General features: G+C 33.1%; 1 protein-coding gene across 1 annotated transcript; it reads left to right on the top strand.

Moving 5' to 3' along the window:
- The first annotated feature begins 9,037 nt into the window (after window positions 1–9,037).
- Window positions 9,038–9,393, top strand: LOC137577724 (translation machinery-associated protein 7 homolog). Its single transcript, XM_068291269.1, has one exon. The coding sequence runs from the start codon at window positions 9,121–9,123 to the stop codon at window positions 9,313–9,315; it is 195 nt and encodes a 64-aa protein (XP_068147370.1). The 5' UTR covers window positions 9,038–9,120; the 3' UTR covers window positions 9,316–9,393.
- The last annotated feature ends 11,423 nt before the right edge of the window (window positions 9,394–20,816 follow it).

Consider the following 20,816-nt stretch of genomic DNA (forward strand, 5'->3'; position numbering starts at 1 on the left):
ATATATGCATATAAGTATGTACATACATATAGCTGTATCTTTATCGTTTTTTTTTTTTTTCTGCTGCTTGTGGTACCCATATGACTCATGTGGGGCGTTCAACAGGAAATTTACGGCCATGGGGGCCAGCAGAGAAACAAACTGAGTAAGAGAGAGAGACAAAGCCAAGTAATAACCATAGCTAGGGCCAAATCAAAAGTAAAGACCATACAAAAACTGAGAGTTTTAGCCACGATAAGACAGACTATTATTCTAGCAAAAAGTTCTCAATTAAACAAAACGAATAAAAAAAATTAACTCACATTTATTAATGCATAGATCATTTCAGTAAAATGCGCTAAATAATGCAATGTTCAAGTCACGTAAGTCTATATATAATGCGATATGGTTGTAGGGGTTTTGGTTTGAAGAAACAGCTGAAACTGAAGAGAAGTCATTGGCAAAAAGTGGCTAAAGTTTAAACCAAATGCAACCAACTAAAGTTCATAGTCTCTTTTATTCATATATTTGTGGTAAATGCATTTTAGCACATAGTTAATGATAAAAGGAAATATATGGATTGAGTAGGACTTATATAATTTGTTGCTGGATTCTAAAAAGCAACGGTAAATGTTGCAAAACGTGTTTTTAATATGCATGAAATGTTTGTAGGGAAATGAGAGAATGAAATTCCTCAATTCCACACCAACTTCCACTCCCACTTCTTCTCCTTCTACTTTAGCTTCTCTTTGTTACATTTCTTTGTCTTGGCCCTTGGTCTTATGAAATTTGTTTTCTTGTATAATATTATGTATTCGAGCCAGAAACTTTTTGATTTTTTGATTGAAATTCTAAAAAGCCAAAACCAACACACAATAGCAAAAAAAAAAACGTCAAGAAAATAGAAAGTTCTGCGCCAAAAACTCACTTGAATAATAAAAACAAAAAGCGGCGGCAACACGAATCATCATCACGCAGTTGCCGCTACTTTGGAAAAAAAAAAAAAAGTTTGTGTACCTTTTTGTTACTTGTCTTATTGATGAGAAATGGGCGCTAATGCTGCTGCTGCTGATCCATATCAACTTTTATTTTTTTTTTTGGTTAGAATTTCTTTTCTATTCTTTATGAAACACTATAAAAAACACTGTCACAATGCACTTGGCTTTTGAGTTGAACAAAGGGTAACACTTTGTGCTAGATCGGTTTGATCGGATATCGATGTATAATAAAGCTGGGCGCATGCGCTTAGCCGAGTTTCAAGCTAAGCTGTCTAAGGCTTTTACAAATTGATTCAATTTGATTTCCTCTACTCTGTATATATCGATAGACAGATATATATATATATATAGTATACACACGCGCATTACATACGAAACCGTTTTGAGCCGTTCCCCCGTCGTTTTTTATTTAATTTTTTTTTTTATTAGTATTATTTTCGTCGAAGTCGTCGTCTTCCGTTTAGACGTCTGTTTAGTACACCGTTTCGCAGACAACTGATACGTTTATGAAATTTTTATAGAAAGGTTTTAAACGCTAACACACACACACACACACAGACAGACACTTCAGTTCACTCTATGTGTACGTGTGTGTGTGTGTATGCCATTTGAGCCAAGCTTCGCTTCGTTTCGGGTCTTCGGTCTTCTGCAGCAACAAGTTAACTTGTAGTCTCTTATAATATTGGTTAACGCTTGGCTTCCAGAAACCATTATAACCAACAGCTGATCTCTCAGTTAAGAGTGAGAGATATTTCTCTTACGATTGATTTAAAGAGAGCAAATGGCTCTTTAAAGACAAATGAGTTTACATGGCGATGACAACAACAACAACAACAACAACGACGAGAAGTAATTAGTCATTTCATAAAGTGCGTTAATTGCAAAGATCAAATCAACTTGCAATATATGTATAATTAGCTGTTAACAAAATGTCAAAAGTTGTATTATTAATTTGTTTATAAATAAAAGTTTTAAATGCCATCAAAACAATCAACATTGCCGCTAATATTGTCATCGCATGACTTCTTCTGAACGCTATTGAACTCGCACATACATACATACAAACATATGTATAATTGATTAAGGAATGGGGAATAATAATAAATACTACAACAACTAAAAGTATGCAGATTTTTCCTCTGTGTCTAAGGAATATTAATAAACCACTAAGCCAACACAACAACTACAACAACAGCTCTACGTTTCAGCTGAAAATTTATGGTTTCTGTAAAGTATTGTTTATAGCCAAGAAGGGGAGGATTGCAGAGAATTGCATCCCAGCCCAGAATTGCTTAAAATAGCCTATCATATTACCATCATTAAAAGTAAATTCCAAGTTAAGAATATTTTCCATTAGACTGTGTTTAGTGATAACTTACCTGAAAGTAGAAAGAAAAAGAAAACAGATTATAAACATTTTGTATGAAATGTATCTAATGTTAAACAAAATCGTAAAGGCATGTAAACATTATATGTATAGGAAATGGAAGACTCGGCAAAGAATCCAGTAGTTGGCATTACTTACAAACTTCTGGAGTTATCATAAAGATTCATCGAAAATTTACCTCTTTACTATCAAATTACTAAAGAAGACTTCATTTAGAATTATTAATTATCTAACAAATTAGAATATAAGTATGATTTGATTTCACTTTGCTACAAAAGTTGACGTTACTTCATGGTTAAAGGACTTTCGAGATGCTGGCAAACCTTATTGTTCAAACTTAAAAGATTAACTCTGGTGTAAAATTTCCTCTTTGTATTTGCTCATTTAAGAGATATTTTGGTGATCCTACTACTGCCTCACCCTGAGTTTTAATATTTATTATTATATTTTTTAAAGATTATCATAAATTTACGTCTTTTGGGATATTCTTTAATAAAGAGTTCTAAGGAATCGATTTCAGACTAAGTTTTAATAATCTTATGCAACTATTTACATGAACAAATATTATTTAATTTTTTAGAATGTTAGATAGAGAATTAATACTAGATCTAAACAAAAATAAGATTACTGATTACAAGTCAATTCGACTAGTTCTCTAACAAAAATTTTGTACAAAAAAGAAAGTTAGCTATCATAATTGGGTCTAAAACTTTATAAACAAATGAATGGTCGAATATAAAACTGTTACATCTCGTGAATATAAGTAGCACTAACACTTAGACAAAGGTCATCGGGAATATTTAGCTTGCACACTAAAAGTTAATGCAAATGAAATGGCAAGCAAGTTCCAAATATCGTTAAAATTAATGCTTACTACTACTAAACCCCTCTACATCCCACAAACATCATCAGTCTAACTCATTTTAACTGTAAAGACAATTTTGATATCTCAATTAGTTTGCCTTCCGTTTAATTTGTTAATTAGTTGTTGTAAAACAAAAAAAACTCATGCTCGTAAAAATTCTGTTTATATTTGCTTCCTGTGCAAAATTTAGCGTTTTAACAACAAACCGTTAAATGTGTGTGTGTGTTTTTTTTTTGTTTTCCAGGTAAATGAAATAAATATTTATTTATTAATGATGTCTAAATAATAATGCTCGATTTTTGGCCTTCTGCAAGAGCAATGCTCTGGGTAAGTACATAAATATGTATACAATTTGTATCTTCTGCTGCTGTTGCTGACAAATTATTTAAACAATTGTCTTCTATTGAATATTGAACACACATTTCGCTTGCTGTTGTTGTTGTCAATAATGTGTCACGACAACAACGCAACATGAATTGAAACGATTCGACAAAACAAAATAAAAAGTTCAGATAAACATTTATGCATAACCCAATAAAACAATATAATAATAATATATATATATATTCGTACAGTATGATGATTTTGTTGATAACAATACAAGAGAGAGGGGTTCAATGACTCTCTTCTCTGCTGTCATCCACACTTCATGTTCAATAGCATTTTCAACTGACAACAACCGAAACCAAATTCAACAATTATTTTCTTAATGCACTTTATATTAAAAACGAAAAAAGTACCGCAAAACAACATAATAAATAAAACTTGATTTGAATTTGTTTTTTTTTTTCTGTATAGTCTACAAAATTAAACAGCAAACTCAATTTAGTGAGTTATTTAGAAGACAAATAATAATAAAAATATTTTTTTGGGTAAGTTCCAAATGTTGTTATTTATATAGCAATTTATTATGTCACGTGTCCACATAAAATCAATTGATTCTAAAAATTTCCAAAAGTTTTGGGTTTTAAAAGGTCTTTTAACATCTTTTTGGCTATTTTTTAAAGATCAACAAAGAGCAATTAGTTTGCAAGTAATTGAAATTTAAGGCCCTATATTAAAATTTTTAATTTTCTTGTACATAGGTTCATAGGTTGAATTATAATTCCCAACTAGTTTAAGTAAGTCTACTAGAGGAAACAATTAGTTACACTGGAAAATTTGTCTAAAATCATTTAAATATTTTGAAGAAATTTATTTCAATAACAGCAGGAAAAGGTGACAACCAACAATTTCTTCACAGATTAGAAGACAACTCCGAGCTTAGTCGTATCTTCAAAGCTAAAACAAGTTGAGAATTACCACGATATAGCAGTAAATGGCGAAGCTTACCATACAAGAGCCTTTAAGAAGGTCGTAATCTAGGCAATCTTTCAAAATACATAAGTCTAAACATTTTTAAACATTTTGTAAACATTTTTCTTATATTTCCTACTAATTGTAAGCTTAAAAGAAGTGATGTCCAAATGTTAAAATTGTGACTTGCACAACATTCCCTTATAAGTCCTAACAATGTCAAACGCTAAAAAAAATATAGGTGACTTTTATGTTTGCTTTGATTTAATAGTTTCTCTAGAAGGGAAAAACCTACCTAGAAGATCATAAGCTATTTTCGGCAAAATTTCAATTTTTTCCATTTTGCACTAGCTTCCAACGATTTACGATTAAATTATTAAATTAAACACACTCTGATAAAAAAAAAAAAAAGGAAAAATTAATATGCATACAATGAATTAGTTGCTCACTGACATTGAAATTTGCCAAACAAAAAAATAAAATCACACAAACATCACATCAGAATGAAACTCATTTCGCTGCGACAATTTCACAGCCAGAGCTATGTGTGTGTGTCTGATGTCGTCTTCCGGATCGGATCGGAAGATGAAGCTTTAAATCGATATCAAACTGTAGAAAACGAAAAACAAAATAGTTATATAAATACACATATCAACTCTCATCGACGTTGTCGTCTATATAACACTATCATGAAAACAAAATCAATAATCACAATAGAATCGCAATTGTTTCATTATTTCAATTTGCAATTTTAAGTTGCATGAGTTTCGCATTTCAATTGCAAACATACGAAAAATTTATTTAATATATTCGAAATTCGAATCGAAAAACGACTATAAGATACCCCGTTTGAAGTATAAGCTTTCGAAAAAAAAAGTAGTGGCTTCACCCCTTTTATAAATATCATAGAAAGTTATGTTATCGAGGCAAGACTGAAACTTCTTGGTATGCAAATTTCTTATTCGATCTGTTATTAATTATATTATAAACAATAAAAAACCACTCCATTTTGATATTTCGAAAATAATGAAGATTTGGTGTCAATAGTTCCAAATTGAGGCGAGCAAAATAATAGTAGCACATATTTTAAAGAGCTCAAGATATCATAGTATAGGGTTTTATTCCAGGGAAATAGTTTTAAAATAAAGACCAAGTTAATATCAACCTATTAATAATTAGTGGCATGTCCATTGTTCCCCAATTCGGCTGCGCAGCGACGCGGCATTGAATCTATCATTTTCTAACACTTTTCTGGTGTTATGGCCTTTCATGTACGCTCTATAGCAGTCTAAGGACCTCTTTTAGTGGTTGGCTGTGCAGCATCTACTCCCTTCTTAACGTCGCACTACAAATTTTCAATCGGGCTCAGATCGGGCGACTGTGCGGGCCACTTCATTAAATCTACTCTAGCATTGTCGATACGAGCTTTTGCCACTTTCCTTGTGAGTTTCTGGTTATTGTCTTGTTGAAATACCCAACAAAGTGATATTTTCTCGTCGTCATGTTGTACCTTTACTTCCTCAATAATTTTAACGTACACATTATGCCTTCTATGCAGCATATAGGACCAACACCGTATTAGGGAAAACAGCCTGACACCAACACACTTCATCTGCCATGTTTAATAGTCTTTGTGGTGTACTGTGGACTGTACTCCGTGTTTTTCTGTCGACGAATATACGGCCTAGATCCCCTCTGTCCAAACATCACAATTTTGGACTCATCTGACCACAGTATGTTGCGCCATTTCTCCACAGGCCATTTTATGTGAAATTTTGAGCATTCAATCCATTCGTTTATGGTCTTCTGTGGGAGAAGCGGATTTTTCCGAGGGCTGCGACCGTTCAAGTTATTTTGAGGTAACTCTCACCGCACTGTCCAAACACTGGCCGGCACTTTAGCCTTGAGCCTCGTACTATTTTTTTTTCTAATTCGGGCGAGATTTAAAGCTTTCGGCCACGTCTTTCTGATATTTTTTTAAATTTTAATGCATTTGGAGCTGCATTTAGGGAGTAATTAAAAATTTGACAGACTTCTATGTAAGTTTTGGCCTTATCCATAAGGTTTCTGATCTGAATAGTCTTCTTAAAAGACATATGCGTACCCCGGCCCATTTAAGTCTGCGAATTGGAATACTTTAATGAATCTTCTACCGAGACATTTAACACATCAAATAAAGCAAAAAAAAACCAACCTTCTAGCAATAGTTTTAGTTTCCTGCAAGGAAAGATCCTTCACTACTATTATTTTGCTCGCTCTAAATTTGGCAATTAAGCTTAAAAATTAAGTAGCAAAAAAGTTAAGTCTCCAAGTGAAGTTAAATTGTAATGGATAAGTGTTAGACATTGCTGATAACGGTACATAAAGGTTTTACACAGATCGGAATATTATCTTGCAAGTTATAGTAATAAATATCGGCAAGTGTTTTGCGCTACTATTTTTTTGCTCGCAACTGTATGTATTTAATTTTTTCTTGTTTTTGTTAATACATATTAACTTAAGTAATTCTTTTTTTAATATTTTAATTCTCTTATGCCAATATTGGGTTTATAAACCAATGTCGATTGAGCATAGAAACCTATAAAAAGGCTCACGATATAATTTATTAGAAGATTCTCTTTAAAGGTTTTTGATCTGACTGATTATCAATGAAATATTTCATGGATTATAGTTTTTTAGACCTTAAATTTAATGGGACATATAGGTACCACTTTTATCATTTATCTACAGGGTACCTATTAATAAAAAAAAGCGAAAACACTTGATTGCTGTCAATTTGAATTCTTTTTTTGACTTGCGGTGATTTATGGATTGATGGAAAACGATGAAACCTCTTTATGGAATTTGAGGTTTGTAGGTGGCTTTTTCGTTTTTTACATATGTGTGTCTATAGAATATATCTTTTATTTGCGTTTATTAAATGTTGGTCTGTTGGTTGGTCGGTCGATTGCGATTCCGATGGACTCGGGTTCATTGCGCTACAACTGTGAAAAGAACTTCCGATCCTATCGATTTGGAACTCATTGTTAGTCCGTCTATACAGTGTGACATCAAGGCATATTTATTAGCGATTTATGTGCCCCGATAATGGTCATTTGCGTATTTATGACGAAAACGTTTAGCACATTGTCAAATAGTTTTCGTTTTAAATGCCATTATTTTTCCCACCATCAACGGAAGTTGTCAAACAAAAAAAATAACCAAACTGAAAACAAAAACAGCTGTCCAGGTATTTCCCCCCTTTTAACAAAAACCAAACTGAAATTCACTTGAATTAAAATCAACATTTAACCTCGTCTTCATATTGGAATTCGCAGCCATTGACGTCATTGGAGGTTCAATGCGCTGGCTGCTGCTGCTGTTAATACTCCTCTGCTTCTCCCCTCTGACCTAAATAGATAGAGAAATTCAGGAGATTGGTCAATACACACACACACACACACTGAGAGTGACTTGCCTATGAACTCTGACCACTCCCACCACTCACTCCCTTTTTCGGGGGAAAAGCTGTCTGCTGCATTTTGCAATGCATTTCAAAACGAAAGCCATAAATATGCATAAGAAATTTTTTGTTTTATTTTCTTTTATGACAGGCCACGGAACTGCATATACACGGAAAATGTTGCAGGTCGTTGGGTGCTTGGCTCATATAACAGATATTATCAAATCTATCGTAAAACAACATGGGAGAAACAAGTTTAAATTGGACTAAAATAATTTATTGCTTTTCCCCTAAAATCGATTCATTTTAATTTTCTCATTAAGGCTAAAATTTAATATAACACTGAATAGATTGTTAATGAAAGTAAGTAATAGAAGAGGTTTCTTTTATAAATGAATCAGAATTTTATTTCCATTCTTAAAGAAAATTGTTTCGTGATAGCTGAAAAGCCAAGTAATTTAGGCAAAGGTTTAAGTTTATTTCGTAAAATGTTAACGGTTCTCTTAACACCCAATATTCTGGAAACTAAATGGAAAATCTGGCAACAATAATAGCGATATATTTAAAAACCCTTTGGGTGAATCTAAAAATTTGATTGATTATCTGAAGGAACATCGTGAGTTTCATTGTCTCGAAATTTAAACAAGTGAGAGGACAAATAAATTTACAACTAATTTTTATACGGAAGTAACTTAGTTTAGGAAAAAAAAAAAAAACAAATTGATGTGATCTAACTGAGAACTTTACGTTGCAACTAAAAACTTTAATCGTGTATTAAGTATAGATACATATGTTCGATCTGAACCCTCTCAAACTTAGAAAGATGTTTACTTATTTCATAAAATTTCCGCCCTCAAAAGAATCTTTTTGGAGTAAATCTAATAACTATATAGTCATTAATGCCTCCGTTCTCTAATCATTAATGAGCCACGACTCGTCTTTATGAGTTTTTTAGTAAATTTTATTCTCACCTTATAAAGACTTAAGGATTTTGCTATATTTTATGAAACTGAAATATCAATATAAAGTAACCATATTTGTTTTCTAATTCAATCTAGCAGGCGAAATTCTAAATGTATAAGCATTTCAGTTCAATAGACAAAAATATTTATTGAGGTTCAAGTAAAAGCATCGCAACAAAACTAAAATCAAAATGTCGGGACGTGAAGGTGGCAAAAAGAAACCGTTGAAAGCGGCCAAAAAAGGAGTCAAGGATCTCGATGAAGATGATGTGGCATTTAAGCTAAAGCAAAAACAACAGGAGAAGGCTCTGGAAGCTGCCAAGGCAAGTGCTGGCAAAAAGGGACCTCTAGTTGGTGGCGGCATAAAGAAATCGGGCAAGAAATAATCAATGGAGAAAGTAAATTACATAATTGTAACTGCATTATGTGAAAAAGATTAAAATTTAATGGTTTATTAACAAAAATATAAGAGAACTATACTTTTGGAGGTAATATTAAAACGATGATTCTTTAATCACGCGACCATCTCGAACATTGTCTACCACAAATGGGTCTCGAGAAATTAAAACCAATATTGCAAATAAAGAAAAAAGTCAACGCGTCATCAACTTAAGATTCAGCTTAAATTGTGCAATGACCAAAAGAGCAAAAACAACAACAGGTCCAACCAAAATTTAAGCAAAGATGCTTCTCAGAAAAATTAAAAATTGAAGTATGAAGCATCCTTGGGAAAGAAAGCAGCAACCATTTCATGTTAACAGTTATTTAGGAGAAGAGAAAATAAGGGAAGAAGCCAGGGGGGAGAGAAGGCAATTTATTGCATTGCAAATAAATAAAAAGAAATTACACACAGATTTTGTGGCCTGAGATTACTGAGTTAATGCCAAAAGATTTATGCCAAACAATTAAGGGAAAAGAGAAGGCTGAGGGGAAGGTAAGTTTATAACAATTGTCTACAATTAGGCCAAAATAATAGGGCCTTGAACACACATTTGGGGGCAACAACAAACTTAGATGAGATGCATTTTTCTATGCACTTCAAGTATGTATTATATATTTATTGAAGCAGAAATCGAGCAAAAGTCACAAAAAAACAAGCGACTGTATTGGCCAGGCCCAAAAAATTCAAGTGTCTGCTGCCAATACTTTTACAGTTATACACAGATGTGAATGGGTGAGGAGTGAATGAGTGAGGGAAAGAGAGAGAGAGAGACACAGAAGGAGAGGGCGGGTAAGATAAATTTAATTAATGACTTCAATGATGATTTTAACTTTTTTTTTTTGTCGGTTTTGTTGTTTTTACATGCGATTTACCGGTTTTTGAACTTTTCCCTTATGTTATTCGCTCTCGCTGTCTCACTCTCTTTCTGTCTGCCTCTGGTTATCTCTTAATTTATGCAGCTTTTTTTTCTTTTTCTTTTTGATTTTCGATTTTTGTTTAAAAATGCATTTCTCTTCGTGACAAGTTAGGGTTAAGTAGCTTGTGATCAAGGGGGAGGGACTTCATTGGAATGTGTGTCAAAGTTTCTTAAAATAACTTCCTGTCGAATGAATTGGACGGAGGGGGGTAGGTAGTAGAGGTGGAAAGCAATTAAACAGTCTTACCTCGAAATTGGGTCAAGTCTAATGCACTTGACATTGACACGCACTCAAAAGACAAAAAACATACAAAATTTGACTTCAACTCGTCAAATCATCATTGTCTGGGCAAAATAATAAACAGAACATTTGTCTAAATAATAGATTTATCATGAAAAATACGTAATGATTTCGTATTGTAATAGAATACAATATTTATCAAATGGAAAATCAAATGTAACTGTCGAATTGTTTATTTTTCTGTCTCACTTTTAAGGGAGATACCGCGTAATCGTAGGCCTCAAGTAAGGGTATATAGAGAAAAGTCAATTGCTAGTAAATATAACAAGTGATTTTCGGCCTAAACTGTTGTGGGGTGTTTCAAAGTCGTTAGTTAGTTGTCACATTACCATTACTTACAGCTGTAAGGTTAATCATAAAACTTTTAATGGCTTTTGAACAAGGTAGTGGCCACACGATATAAATTAGAAAATATGCATTGATATTAGGCTACATCTGCTATGATTACCTAATTACTTTAGGCACTAAACTAAATTCTAAAATCTTCAAATTTCAACAACAAAGAGCACCCTGTATACTCATTCATCGACAAACGCATTAAAAACCTTAAAGTGACATAGTTTTTAGTTCGTATTTCTTTGATTTTCTGCACAAAAAGAAATCTCATCATTGAAATTCCGCAAAAAAAAAAATCAAACACGAGAGAGAAAAATTCACAATAATAAAGCAGATGAGTTTATATGTATTCATCAATATGCAAATATATTGGCGCCACATTAACTAGCATTAACAGAAGATGCAATAAACGATAAAAGAGATGTGAGCCAATACCCCAAAACAATAACAATAACCAACTATTTATAATTTGAACAAACTTAAGTCGATAAATATTTTTGTGTTATAGGTGAGGTCGCCGTTTTCAGATGGGAAGGCTAAATTCTCATTGAGAAAAGGAAGAAGAAAAGTTTGTAAAATAAATAGTACTAAGGCTTATAGATTTGAATCGAACTAAATAATTATATAATCGGAAACAGGAAAAATATTAACTTAATATACAAAGCTTTCAAGGTTTAGCCATTTCCCCTGTGTGGGTGACAAGAAAAATCTATCATTTTTATAGCTATAACTCGAAAGTTTTACTTTTAGTTAAGACTCTTATGTTCGTAGAAACGTTTATATGGAACACTAGTCCAAGCTGGAAAGAAATAACAAGCGCCATAATAAATTTTAAACTTCCCAGAAAGAAAGTTCAATTTAGGTCATAAACTAACAAACATCCATTTTTCCCTTTTGTAGTGAGGTCGTAATGGCTACTGGAAAAGTGAACCAAATTGACTTACTTGGGTGAATCCTCTAAACGTTATAAAAAATTTGGCTTAAGGCCCAAGTATGTAAGCACTTGACGGTCCAACAAGGCCAGAAAAAGGACTTTGTGCCGAATTTAAGCCCATATTAAAAACACTTGTTTTATTAGAAAATTAAGTTTAAGTTTAATGTTTTTTAGTTATCTGTGGCAATTGGAAAGTGCAAACTAAGAAACAAATAACTAAAAAGGGTTTTAATAAACACATTATTAAAATTGTTATTCCACCTCTGACAAAAATTAAAACAGAATTTACAGCGAAATGTTAATTCACAACATTATAATTTATAGCATACTTTTCGGCTTATACTGTGGCACATTCAATGATGGCCTACTTTTTTGGTTTTTCTTATATTTACAGAAATTATATTTATTTATATAAACAATTAACAAATGTAAACGAAAAAGTTAAAGTTAATTTACTTACGGTTCAGCTTCGATGGATTTCAATTTGGCCACATAATTTGATGGTATATAACCTTCCTGTCTTGTTTTCTTGCTTCGTGCCAGCCACCAGTCACCCTGGATCAATAAAGGAAGAGCAAAATGGAGAGAGTGAAAATATGTTAAATCGTGTAGATAATAATTTAATCAATTGCATTATGTCGATAAATATTTGATGGTAAATATCTGCCTATAACGCTTTTGTCAATTTGACATAACACTATAAATTCAATCCGGGCCAAAGCCGTGGGCGATATTCAAAATAAACGAATGAAACATTTTTGTTTTGATAAATTAACTAACATGGGCAATGAGGAAACTCGAAAGGTGACCTAACAACAGAAATAACATTTAGCAACTCCAAACAAACAAACTATTTTTATACACTTTTGGGAAAATGTGAAAATTTCACATATGTTCATACATTTGCTGGTATTCTGTGTGAGATATTTAGAAGTTTTACGTATTTACATAATATTGATTTAATAATCAACACTTTTTATGATTGCTGTTTGAACAGGGCAATACAATATTTATTTCAGTAATAGATACTATATAAAAATATTATAACAATTTTTAATGACCTTAAATGCTTATTTCTGACGTAAACCTGGCTGATATAGGGGTAATAAATGGATACATATAGCTCCCTAAAGTATGCCGTAGTCAAAAAGTTTTGTTTTTGAAAAAATTTCATCGAACTTTTAAAAACTGATGTAAAAAAAGTCATTTGAAGATTTCATTCTAATGAGTCAAAATTTTGTACCTTTTAAGTCCCTGAATCCGATTTGAATCCCAACTAAGGCCATTAATGTAGATTTATACATTTCTTACATACATACATATATTGACCACCGTTAATTTCAAAAATTTATATCAAGTCATAAAATAGCTTTAGTTATTTGTATATTTTTATGATTTTTCCTTCAACATAAACTATTTTGCCAAGGATACAGCAATTCGCTACACTTTAGTTAGTTAACAGGCTAACATCACAAGTAAATTACCGCTTAAGCTATAAAATATCGTTTACTCTTTCTCCCAAGTGTTAATTAAGGTTTTCTTTGCAAAAACTATATATAGGTACGAATGTTCACGCAGAGACTTTAGCTTAACTTCTTTCCTAAACGTTGACTGTAATATAATTAAAACAACTTGCCGAAAGTGATGTTGGTATACTCTACATAGTCCCAGAATTTAATTTTGGCTAAGTTGAGTCCTGATTATGCTACCAACTCTTTTCAAAACAAGTTAAAATAAAAAGTAATGTCACTCAAAATATTAAAGTGTATAGAAAGTTCGTTGTATTGATAAATTAGTTGATGTGAAGAGGGGTCTATGTTTTTTTTTTTTTTTTTTTATTACTATTGGTTGCGTTGCAGAAGAAGAGCGGCAGACAAGGAGGCGCAAAAAGAAAAACACAAAAATAAACGGTAGAAGAAGTTGAGAAGGAGCGAAAAAAAGGCGAAAATTAAATTAAAACTTTATTCATTTGTGTTCAGTTAGTTGTTGCTTGGTGGTTATTTGGTGGTTTGTTACGCGCTTTCCATGTCTGCCACAAACAACAATCAACAACAACAACAACGAGATACATTAACTGGCTTTTGCCAAATTTGTGCAGGTGGCGAAGATATATGTATATACACCCATGATGAATATAATAGGTACACCCTTTAAAATTTAATTTAAATTAGCACAACTTTTTTTCTATTACCTTAATCACCAAAATTTAAATGCACATTTGTTTATTGAACATTTGTGTATTGTTTACCTTAATTTGGAAATGAAAAGTTATTTTATTCAAAAGTTACAACAAAAATATGAAATTTCAGAATTTCGTGCTTGATGAAAATAATAGGTACACTTTAATTCACTAAGTCATATTTAATTTTTTTTGTTTTCAAATCACTGAAAATCTATTTTTGTTTCATTATCTGATTAATATGGAATGTATCCACCTTAATTTTACCGTTACTTTTCCCATCCGATTGGGAATACTCTTAATCAAAGCTTGGCAGGACTCTATCGAAGTCTTCTTCGACGCACTCCCACAATTGTCGGTTGTTGCCACTTTTTTCTGTTCGAGACTGATCCTATAGCTCACCCCACAAGTTATCGATGAGATTCAGATCCGGAGACTAACTGGGTCAAGAGAAAACCACTCCTAACCTAAGAAATTCGGACACTTTCGAGTCCTTGAGAGCCATTGGATCCAAAATGGACAATGATATTAATGTTTTTCCAATTAGGATATGACTACAAATGGCTAATCTATCAGTTCGTATCGCAAGAAGGGTTCCTTTGATGCGAACCAAAGATTTGATCATATAGCAAAGATTTCTTAACGACTACTTCACATGGGCAGCATCTGAAGTTCAAAAAAACCGGCCTAATATCCTTCTTAGCAACGAAACTAAAATTTATCTTTTCGGAAATGACTGTTCCTAACATTTAAGGCGCCCTATAACCAAAAACTTTGATCACCGCTACAGTGGTGCATGGTGTTAAAAATATTATAGTGTGGGGTTGTTTGTCTTGGTCAGAACACTATCCAATATTCCTAGTATCTGACATGATGGGAGCAGCTGACTATAGGGATGTCCTGGAAAATATTATGCTAGCATATTTAGAAGAAAAAAAGTCCCTGTGGTGGGTTTATCAACAGGATAACGACGTAAAACACACCTCAAAAATTTTAAAAACTTGGTTAGAGGTCAATATAGTGGTCGCTCTTACCTAGCCCACTTAGTCTCCGGATCTGAATCTCATCGATAACTTGTGGGGTGAGCTATAGGATCAGTCTCGAACAGAAAAAAGTGGCAACAACCGACAATTGTGGGAGTGCGTCGAAGAAGACTTCGATAGAGTCCTGCCAAGCTTTGATTAAGAGTATTCCCAGTCGGATGAGAAAAGTAACGGTAAAATTAAGGTGGATACATTCCATATTAATCAGATAATGAAACAAAAATAGATTTTCAGTGATTTCAAAACCAAAAAAAAAAAAATAAAACTTAGTCAATTAAAGTGTACCTATTATTTTCATCAAGCACGAAATTCTGAAATTTCATATTTTTTGTTGTAACTTTTGAATAAAATAATTTTTCTTTTCCAAATTATGGTAAACAATACACAAATGTTCAATAAACAAATGTGCATTTAAATTTTGGTGATTAAGGTAAAAGAAAAAAAGTTGTGCTAATTTAAAGTCAAAAAAAATTAATTTTAAGGGGTGTACCTATTATATTCATCATGGGTGTATGTTCATACATATATATAAAAAACAAAAAAAACAGCAACAAAAACTGAATATTCATATGAAAATCACAAGCGGCGAGCCAAACTAGTTATTTTTTGTTCATTTCTCTTTTTTTTTTTATTATTATTACTCATAAATTTGCACTCTGGTAGCCATGTATTTTATCTGTCGCTGTTTGTTGTTGTGCTTTGATTATCGCCCTCCGCTCTCAATTGATGTGAAGAGTGAAGCTCAAAAAAAAGCAGACGCCCTAAGTGCTATAGCTATCATTAGATTATGATTATATACATACATACATATTTGTTTATTTGTTTCTCTATCTATCTATCTATCAGTGTGGCTCTTGCAACTGGAAAAGGTCAATGAACAGGCACTATTTTAGGGTTCATTGTTTATTTGTTGCGCTGTGATTTTCATTTCATGCTCGCGAAGCCAATGAAGACGTTTTGGAGCAACAACAGCAGCAGCTACCATGTCTGTGCCGTGCCCTCTATATGTCTTATTAAAAAAACGAAAAAAGAAACAAAAAACAAAACAAAGTGCATTTCATAATCGCGTGATTTACTTTTCGAGCAAAGGCAATATCTGAAGCTTTCTTAAAAAAAATTTGGATTTTTTCTTAAGTGTTATCTTTTATTTTTTATTCGATATGCTTTCATGATAAAGTGAAAGACATAAAAATCAAATTGGAATGGTTTTAGACCTAGATTTTAAACCATGACAATGAAAATGAAAGAAATCAGCTTTCAATAACTAAAATTAATAGTTTACATACCTAATCTCTAGCAAATGACCACAATAATACCTATGTTGCTGGCTTCATTCTCTTATTTACTCACTATCTAACCGAAAAATTCTATGCAAACATTGATTCAACAGATTTTCTTTGGAATTTAAAGTTATTTTTGACTTTTTATTTAATTTCTTTAAGCGGTTCTGAGAATATAAGCATTAAAAATTAATCATCATTTAAATATAAAAATATTTAAACGAAGAGCCAAGTGGTGGCATATTGTTATATATGTACATATGTATGTACATATGTAGGTAAAAATAGTAAATTATTTATATAGGTACTATGTAATTATTTAGTTTTTATAAACTTATAGAGGGAGGCATTTCACCATCTTAAATTCCTTCAATAAATCTCTTTTCTCACAGTCATTACTTTAATCAGATTTTGGTATATTTTTACATTATAAAATGTTTTCCAGAAACTCAGACTTTTCGATCGGTACATTGTATGACAGCTAAATGTGATCCGATCCGACAAATGTTAAAAGCTTAAGTATCCAATTTTATTTTAACATCTTTCTGATTTGGGGTCTAAAAGCCGGTTATATCCTTTTTGGTCAACCAAGGGATCCAACTGTACATATACAGACAAAGCTCCCGTGGTCCGACAGTTACTGTTCCAGTATTCTAGTATGCCAGCAGGATATGTTTGACTGGGGTAGCTGTCCGCGACTAGAGCTTTCTCCCTATTTAAATTTTCCGACTCTCTACCCTGTTTTAAAGGAATTCTTCCCCGTCATTGTTTAGTTGATAATCTCCCAAGTTTTTTTCTTTATTTTCTTGAAAGTTGTGCTTCCCCCCAATATATGTATGCAGAACCTTATCGCAACAAGTACATATGTATGCAAGTAATTCCGTCACAAATTCAGGTTTTATTATTTTTTGCAATGTGGGGTTGCTTTTCAGAGCTAAACAAAGACAGCAGAACATTTTTTCTGGGCCAACAACCAGGCTGGCAGCTTGGCGAAGTCGAGTAAAGTGTAGAGAGGATCCTTGAAGGGTTTCCCTTACAAAAGTGTGTGAGTGCAGCAGCAGCAGCAGCCAGCTTTGACTGCGGGCATTTATTACACAAAAAAAAACTGAGTATACAAAAATATGAAAAGCATTTCTTTCCAGTTTTTTTTTTTTTTTTGCCTACATACACATAAGATAAAGAATGCAGTGACAATGAGGAGAAACAACAGCCAACGACGACGAACCTAGAGAAGGCAAAATGTTTAAGTACTCTCTCTCTGTACGGGCACACCCATAAACTATGTGTTTACAACATTTTTTTGATTTCTATGCACGGCTTTTTAAAAAAAAAAAAAGTTCACAAAAGGGAAGCCTTCACAGTGTGTCCGGAGTGAGAGTGAGCTTCTTATACGCTGGTTTTTCTGTCATCCAAAGTGCTCTGTGGTTTATTATGTGTGTTTTTGTGTGTGTGTTTAATTAAACGCTGCCACCGGAAACGATGACGACCATGTACACCAACAGCTGGTGACAGCGAGCCATTTACGACTGCGTACGGGGCAGAAGGTCTTCAATTCGTATTTGCTGATGCGCCTTTAATTGAGTCTACAGAATTACTGCACAAAATGTACATAATGATTCGATGTAATAACAAGCAGCGTGGTCTTCTAAGGGGGAATACGCAATCTTTTTCTTTTGGCCCAAAGCCAAAGGTGGACGTCATGCCTTTTGGCGCCTGTGTCGCCACTTGTCTAGTTCTTCGTTCTTTTTTCGTAAGGTGGTCATGGCTGACGTCAGGTCTTTAAATTGTGTTCATATTTTGGCATCTATGTCATAATACAGCATATTGAGCAGGATTAGAGATGCTGCTTGATCAGTTGGATGACCTCCAATGCTGGCTAATCATAGAATTTTTTTGTGTAATATACATACTACCAACATATACTAAAAGAAACAAAATGTTGAACTATTTTTATGCATGGCGTTTTGTTTACTCAATGCCAGAGCGTACACACACACAGTGTCTCGTTTGTCTTGTCCGTCTGCTGCTGCTGCTGCTGCTGAGTCTCAAGTGGAGTTGTTTGCTGCAGTTCGGGTTAATTATGTTTGACTTGTGGCAGCAGCAGCAGCAATTGAAAGCATGTTGTTGTATGACATAGTGAAGTTCATATACTCTACCTTAACAAGAGAGCAATTACCAATAGGAATGCTTTATACCCTTGCAGAGTGAGTGCAGTTTAATTTTTAAGCTTTTAAAGTGAATCTTCATGATGTGGGTAGCATATTTGTTGGATTTTCGCAATTAAATAACTATAACAGTTAGAAAGCTTAAAATGCCTTTGAAGGCTATCATCTTGATTTTTTTTCTGTCAATTTAAATTTAAGCAATAGAGGTAGAAAAAAATAGTTTTCTTTACCTAAGTTATACAAATGCATATTTATTGTTGGAAAAATTATAGAAAAATAGGTAAATGTTTAAAATAGTTTAATAATTTTTTCGTTATTATCGGAAATGCCAATGCATAATTAGTGGGTTTCCTACATGTACATACATATGTATGTATGTACATACATATGTATAATGCAAAAAAGTTTTTAAATCCGTAAAATTAGTAGTTTTCGGTATATTCCGCGAATTTGATTAATTTCTGTAATTTTATTCCATGCACAAACTTTATATGACTAATAAGCAACTCTCTTTCTCTTTCCGTTTTGGCCAATGTGGTAAATGCAAGAGGCAAATTGCCATTCCATGCATCAAAATGCAGTCTGAGCTTGGAGTTTTTTTTGTTTTTTTTTTATGCTTTAAATTTTTCTTTTTGTTTTCGTATTTTTCATGGAGCTGAAGCTCAAGTGGCGTCGCCGACCGCAATTACAGTGTCTGGGAGTTCTGTGCCAAAAAGGAGGGAAATAAACCAAACTAACAAGAAAATATCCACAAAATAGTTGGCGACATTGAAAATGCAAACTTTTTTTTTTTTTTTTGTAAATTATAGTTATTAAGAAACGAAAGCGGGTGTTTCTGTCATACATATATGTATATAGAATTTCTGCATAAATATTATAAAGGTTGTCTGTTAAGCCATATGTGTATTTTTTTTTATTTATTATCTCTGTGCATAAAATTAACTGTTAAAGATTGGTTTTTCTCTTTCGAATTTCTGCAAGGTTAGCTTTAAGCCCGTATTTTCTTTGCGAAGAAAAAATAACTGTAAATTTTAAAGCCATGAATATTGCTTGAGTTGAGTTTCGCCTTCAATGAATCGATTAATTAATAAGCGAACACCTACACGAATTATAATTACTATATTTTATAGTTGATTATATTATTTGCTGGTAAATTTAAGAAAAAATTCATAAAAAAAAAATTACATGTTGCCAATTGGCGTGCCATTTGATAAGAAAATGTGTTCACTCTTTTGCGGAATGTTATCAGCCGTCAACTCTCTCTCACTATCCACTCCCACTCTCTCTGTCTTTCTCTCTCTGGATTTGTGATTGTGTGCGTCTGATTCACTCACCTGTGTGTCATTCAATATCTCCAAGTGTTCGCCCTTGCGAAAACTTAAATCCTCATCCGTACGTGCATCATAATCATAGAGGGCAACAAATATTTTTGCATTCGCATTTGCCGTATCGTTCTCCGGGAGTTGTGGCACTGGTCGTATTTGTTCCGGCGGCTGCCCGATGGGCATTGTAATTTGTGGTACTCCGCCAACAACTCCAATCGCCGTTGCCGGATCATCCAGCTGGATGCGGGCATCGACATGATTATTGTCGTTTTCCGACTGTTGAGTGCGTAGACAGTTGCCCATAACCGTTAGGCGGATGATTTGGAAGGGAGGGACGAATTAAATGCAATGAATGGAAGCCAAATTGTAGTTGTTGTTGTTGTAGTAGTTGCTGTTGCTTGTTGCGATATTACTGTTACTTTCACTCGGTTACAATTACAACCGTTTGTTTTGTCGTGTGTTTTGTTGTTGTTTATACGCGATCAATTGGGTGTTGGCACTGCATTCCTCTCTTTCTTTCACTCTTTTGTTCTCTCGCTCTTCTATAGCCGCTATCTTTTCGAGATGCAGATATCTTTTCTTCTTCTCTTCTGAGAAGTTGTAGACTTAAACTTTTATTTGATATTTAAAGCTTTAACTTTAACTACATTAATTAAATGCGACCGAGTGTATGTGTGTGCGTATGGTGGATGTATGTATTTCTTTTATCTACATATATCTATATATGTACATATGTATTTCGATGTGTGTGTGTTGTGGCTGTTTATGTGTATATGTGATGCTGTTGTTGCTGGCTGCCAAACAACTTTCCGCTCCGCACTCAAAAGCAACGACACGAAATTAATTTAAAAACACGAATTAACTATGGTAAGACATTCACGCACTATTATTTAGTTATTATTCTAATTTTCACGTTCACATTTTTTCTTTAACTATTTGTTCTTTTTTTCTATCCATTTCGATTGC

Source organism: Drosophila tropicalis, unplaced genomic scaffold (assembly GCF_018151085.1).
Source record: "Drosophila tropicalis isolate 14030-0801.00 unplaced genomic scaffold, ASM1815108v1 contig_593, whole genome shotgun sequence".
NCBI lineage: Eukaryota > Metazoa > Arthropoda > Insecta > Diptera > Drosophilidae > Drosophila > Drosophila tropicalis.

Excerpts from the sequence above, each read along its gene's own strand:
- LOC137577724 (XM_068291269.1), top strand. The coding sequence starts at position 9,121 with ATGTCGGGACGTGAAGGTGGCAAAAAGAAACCGTTGAAAGCGGCCAAA.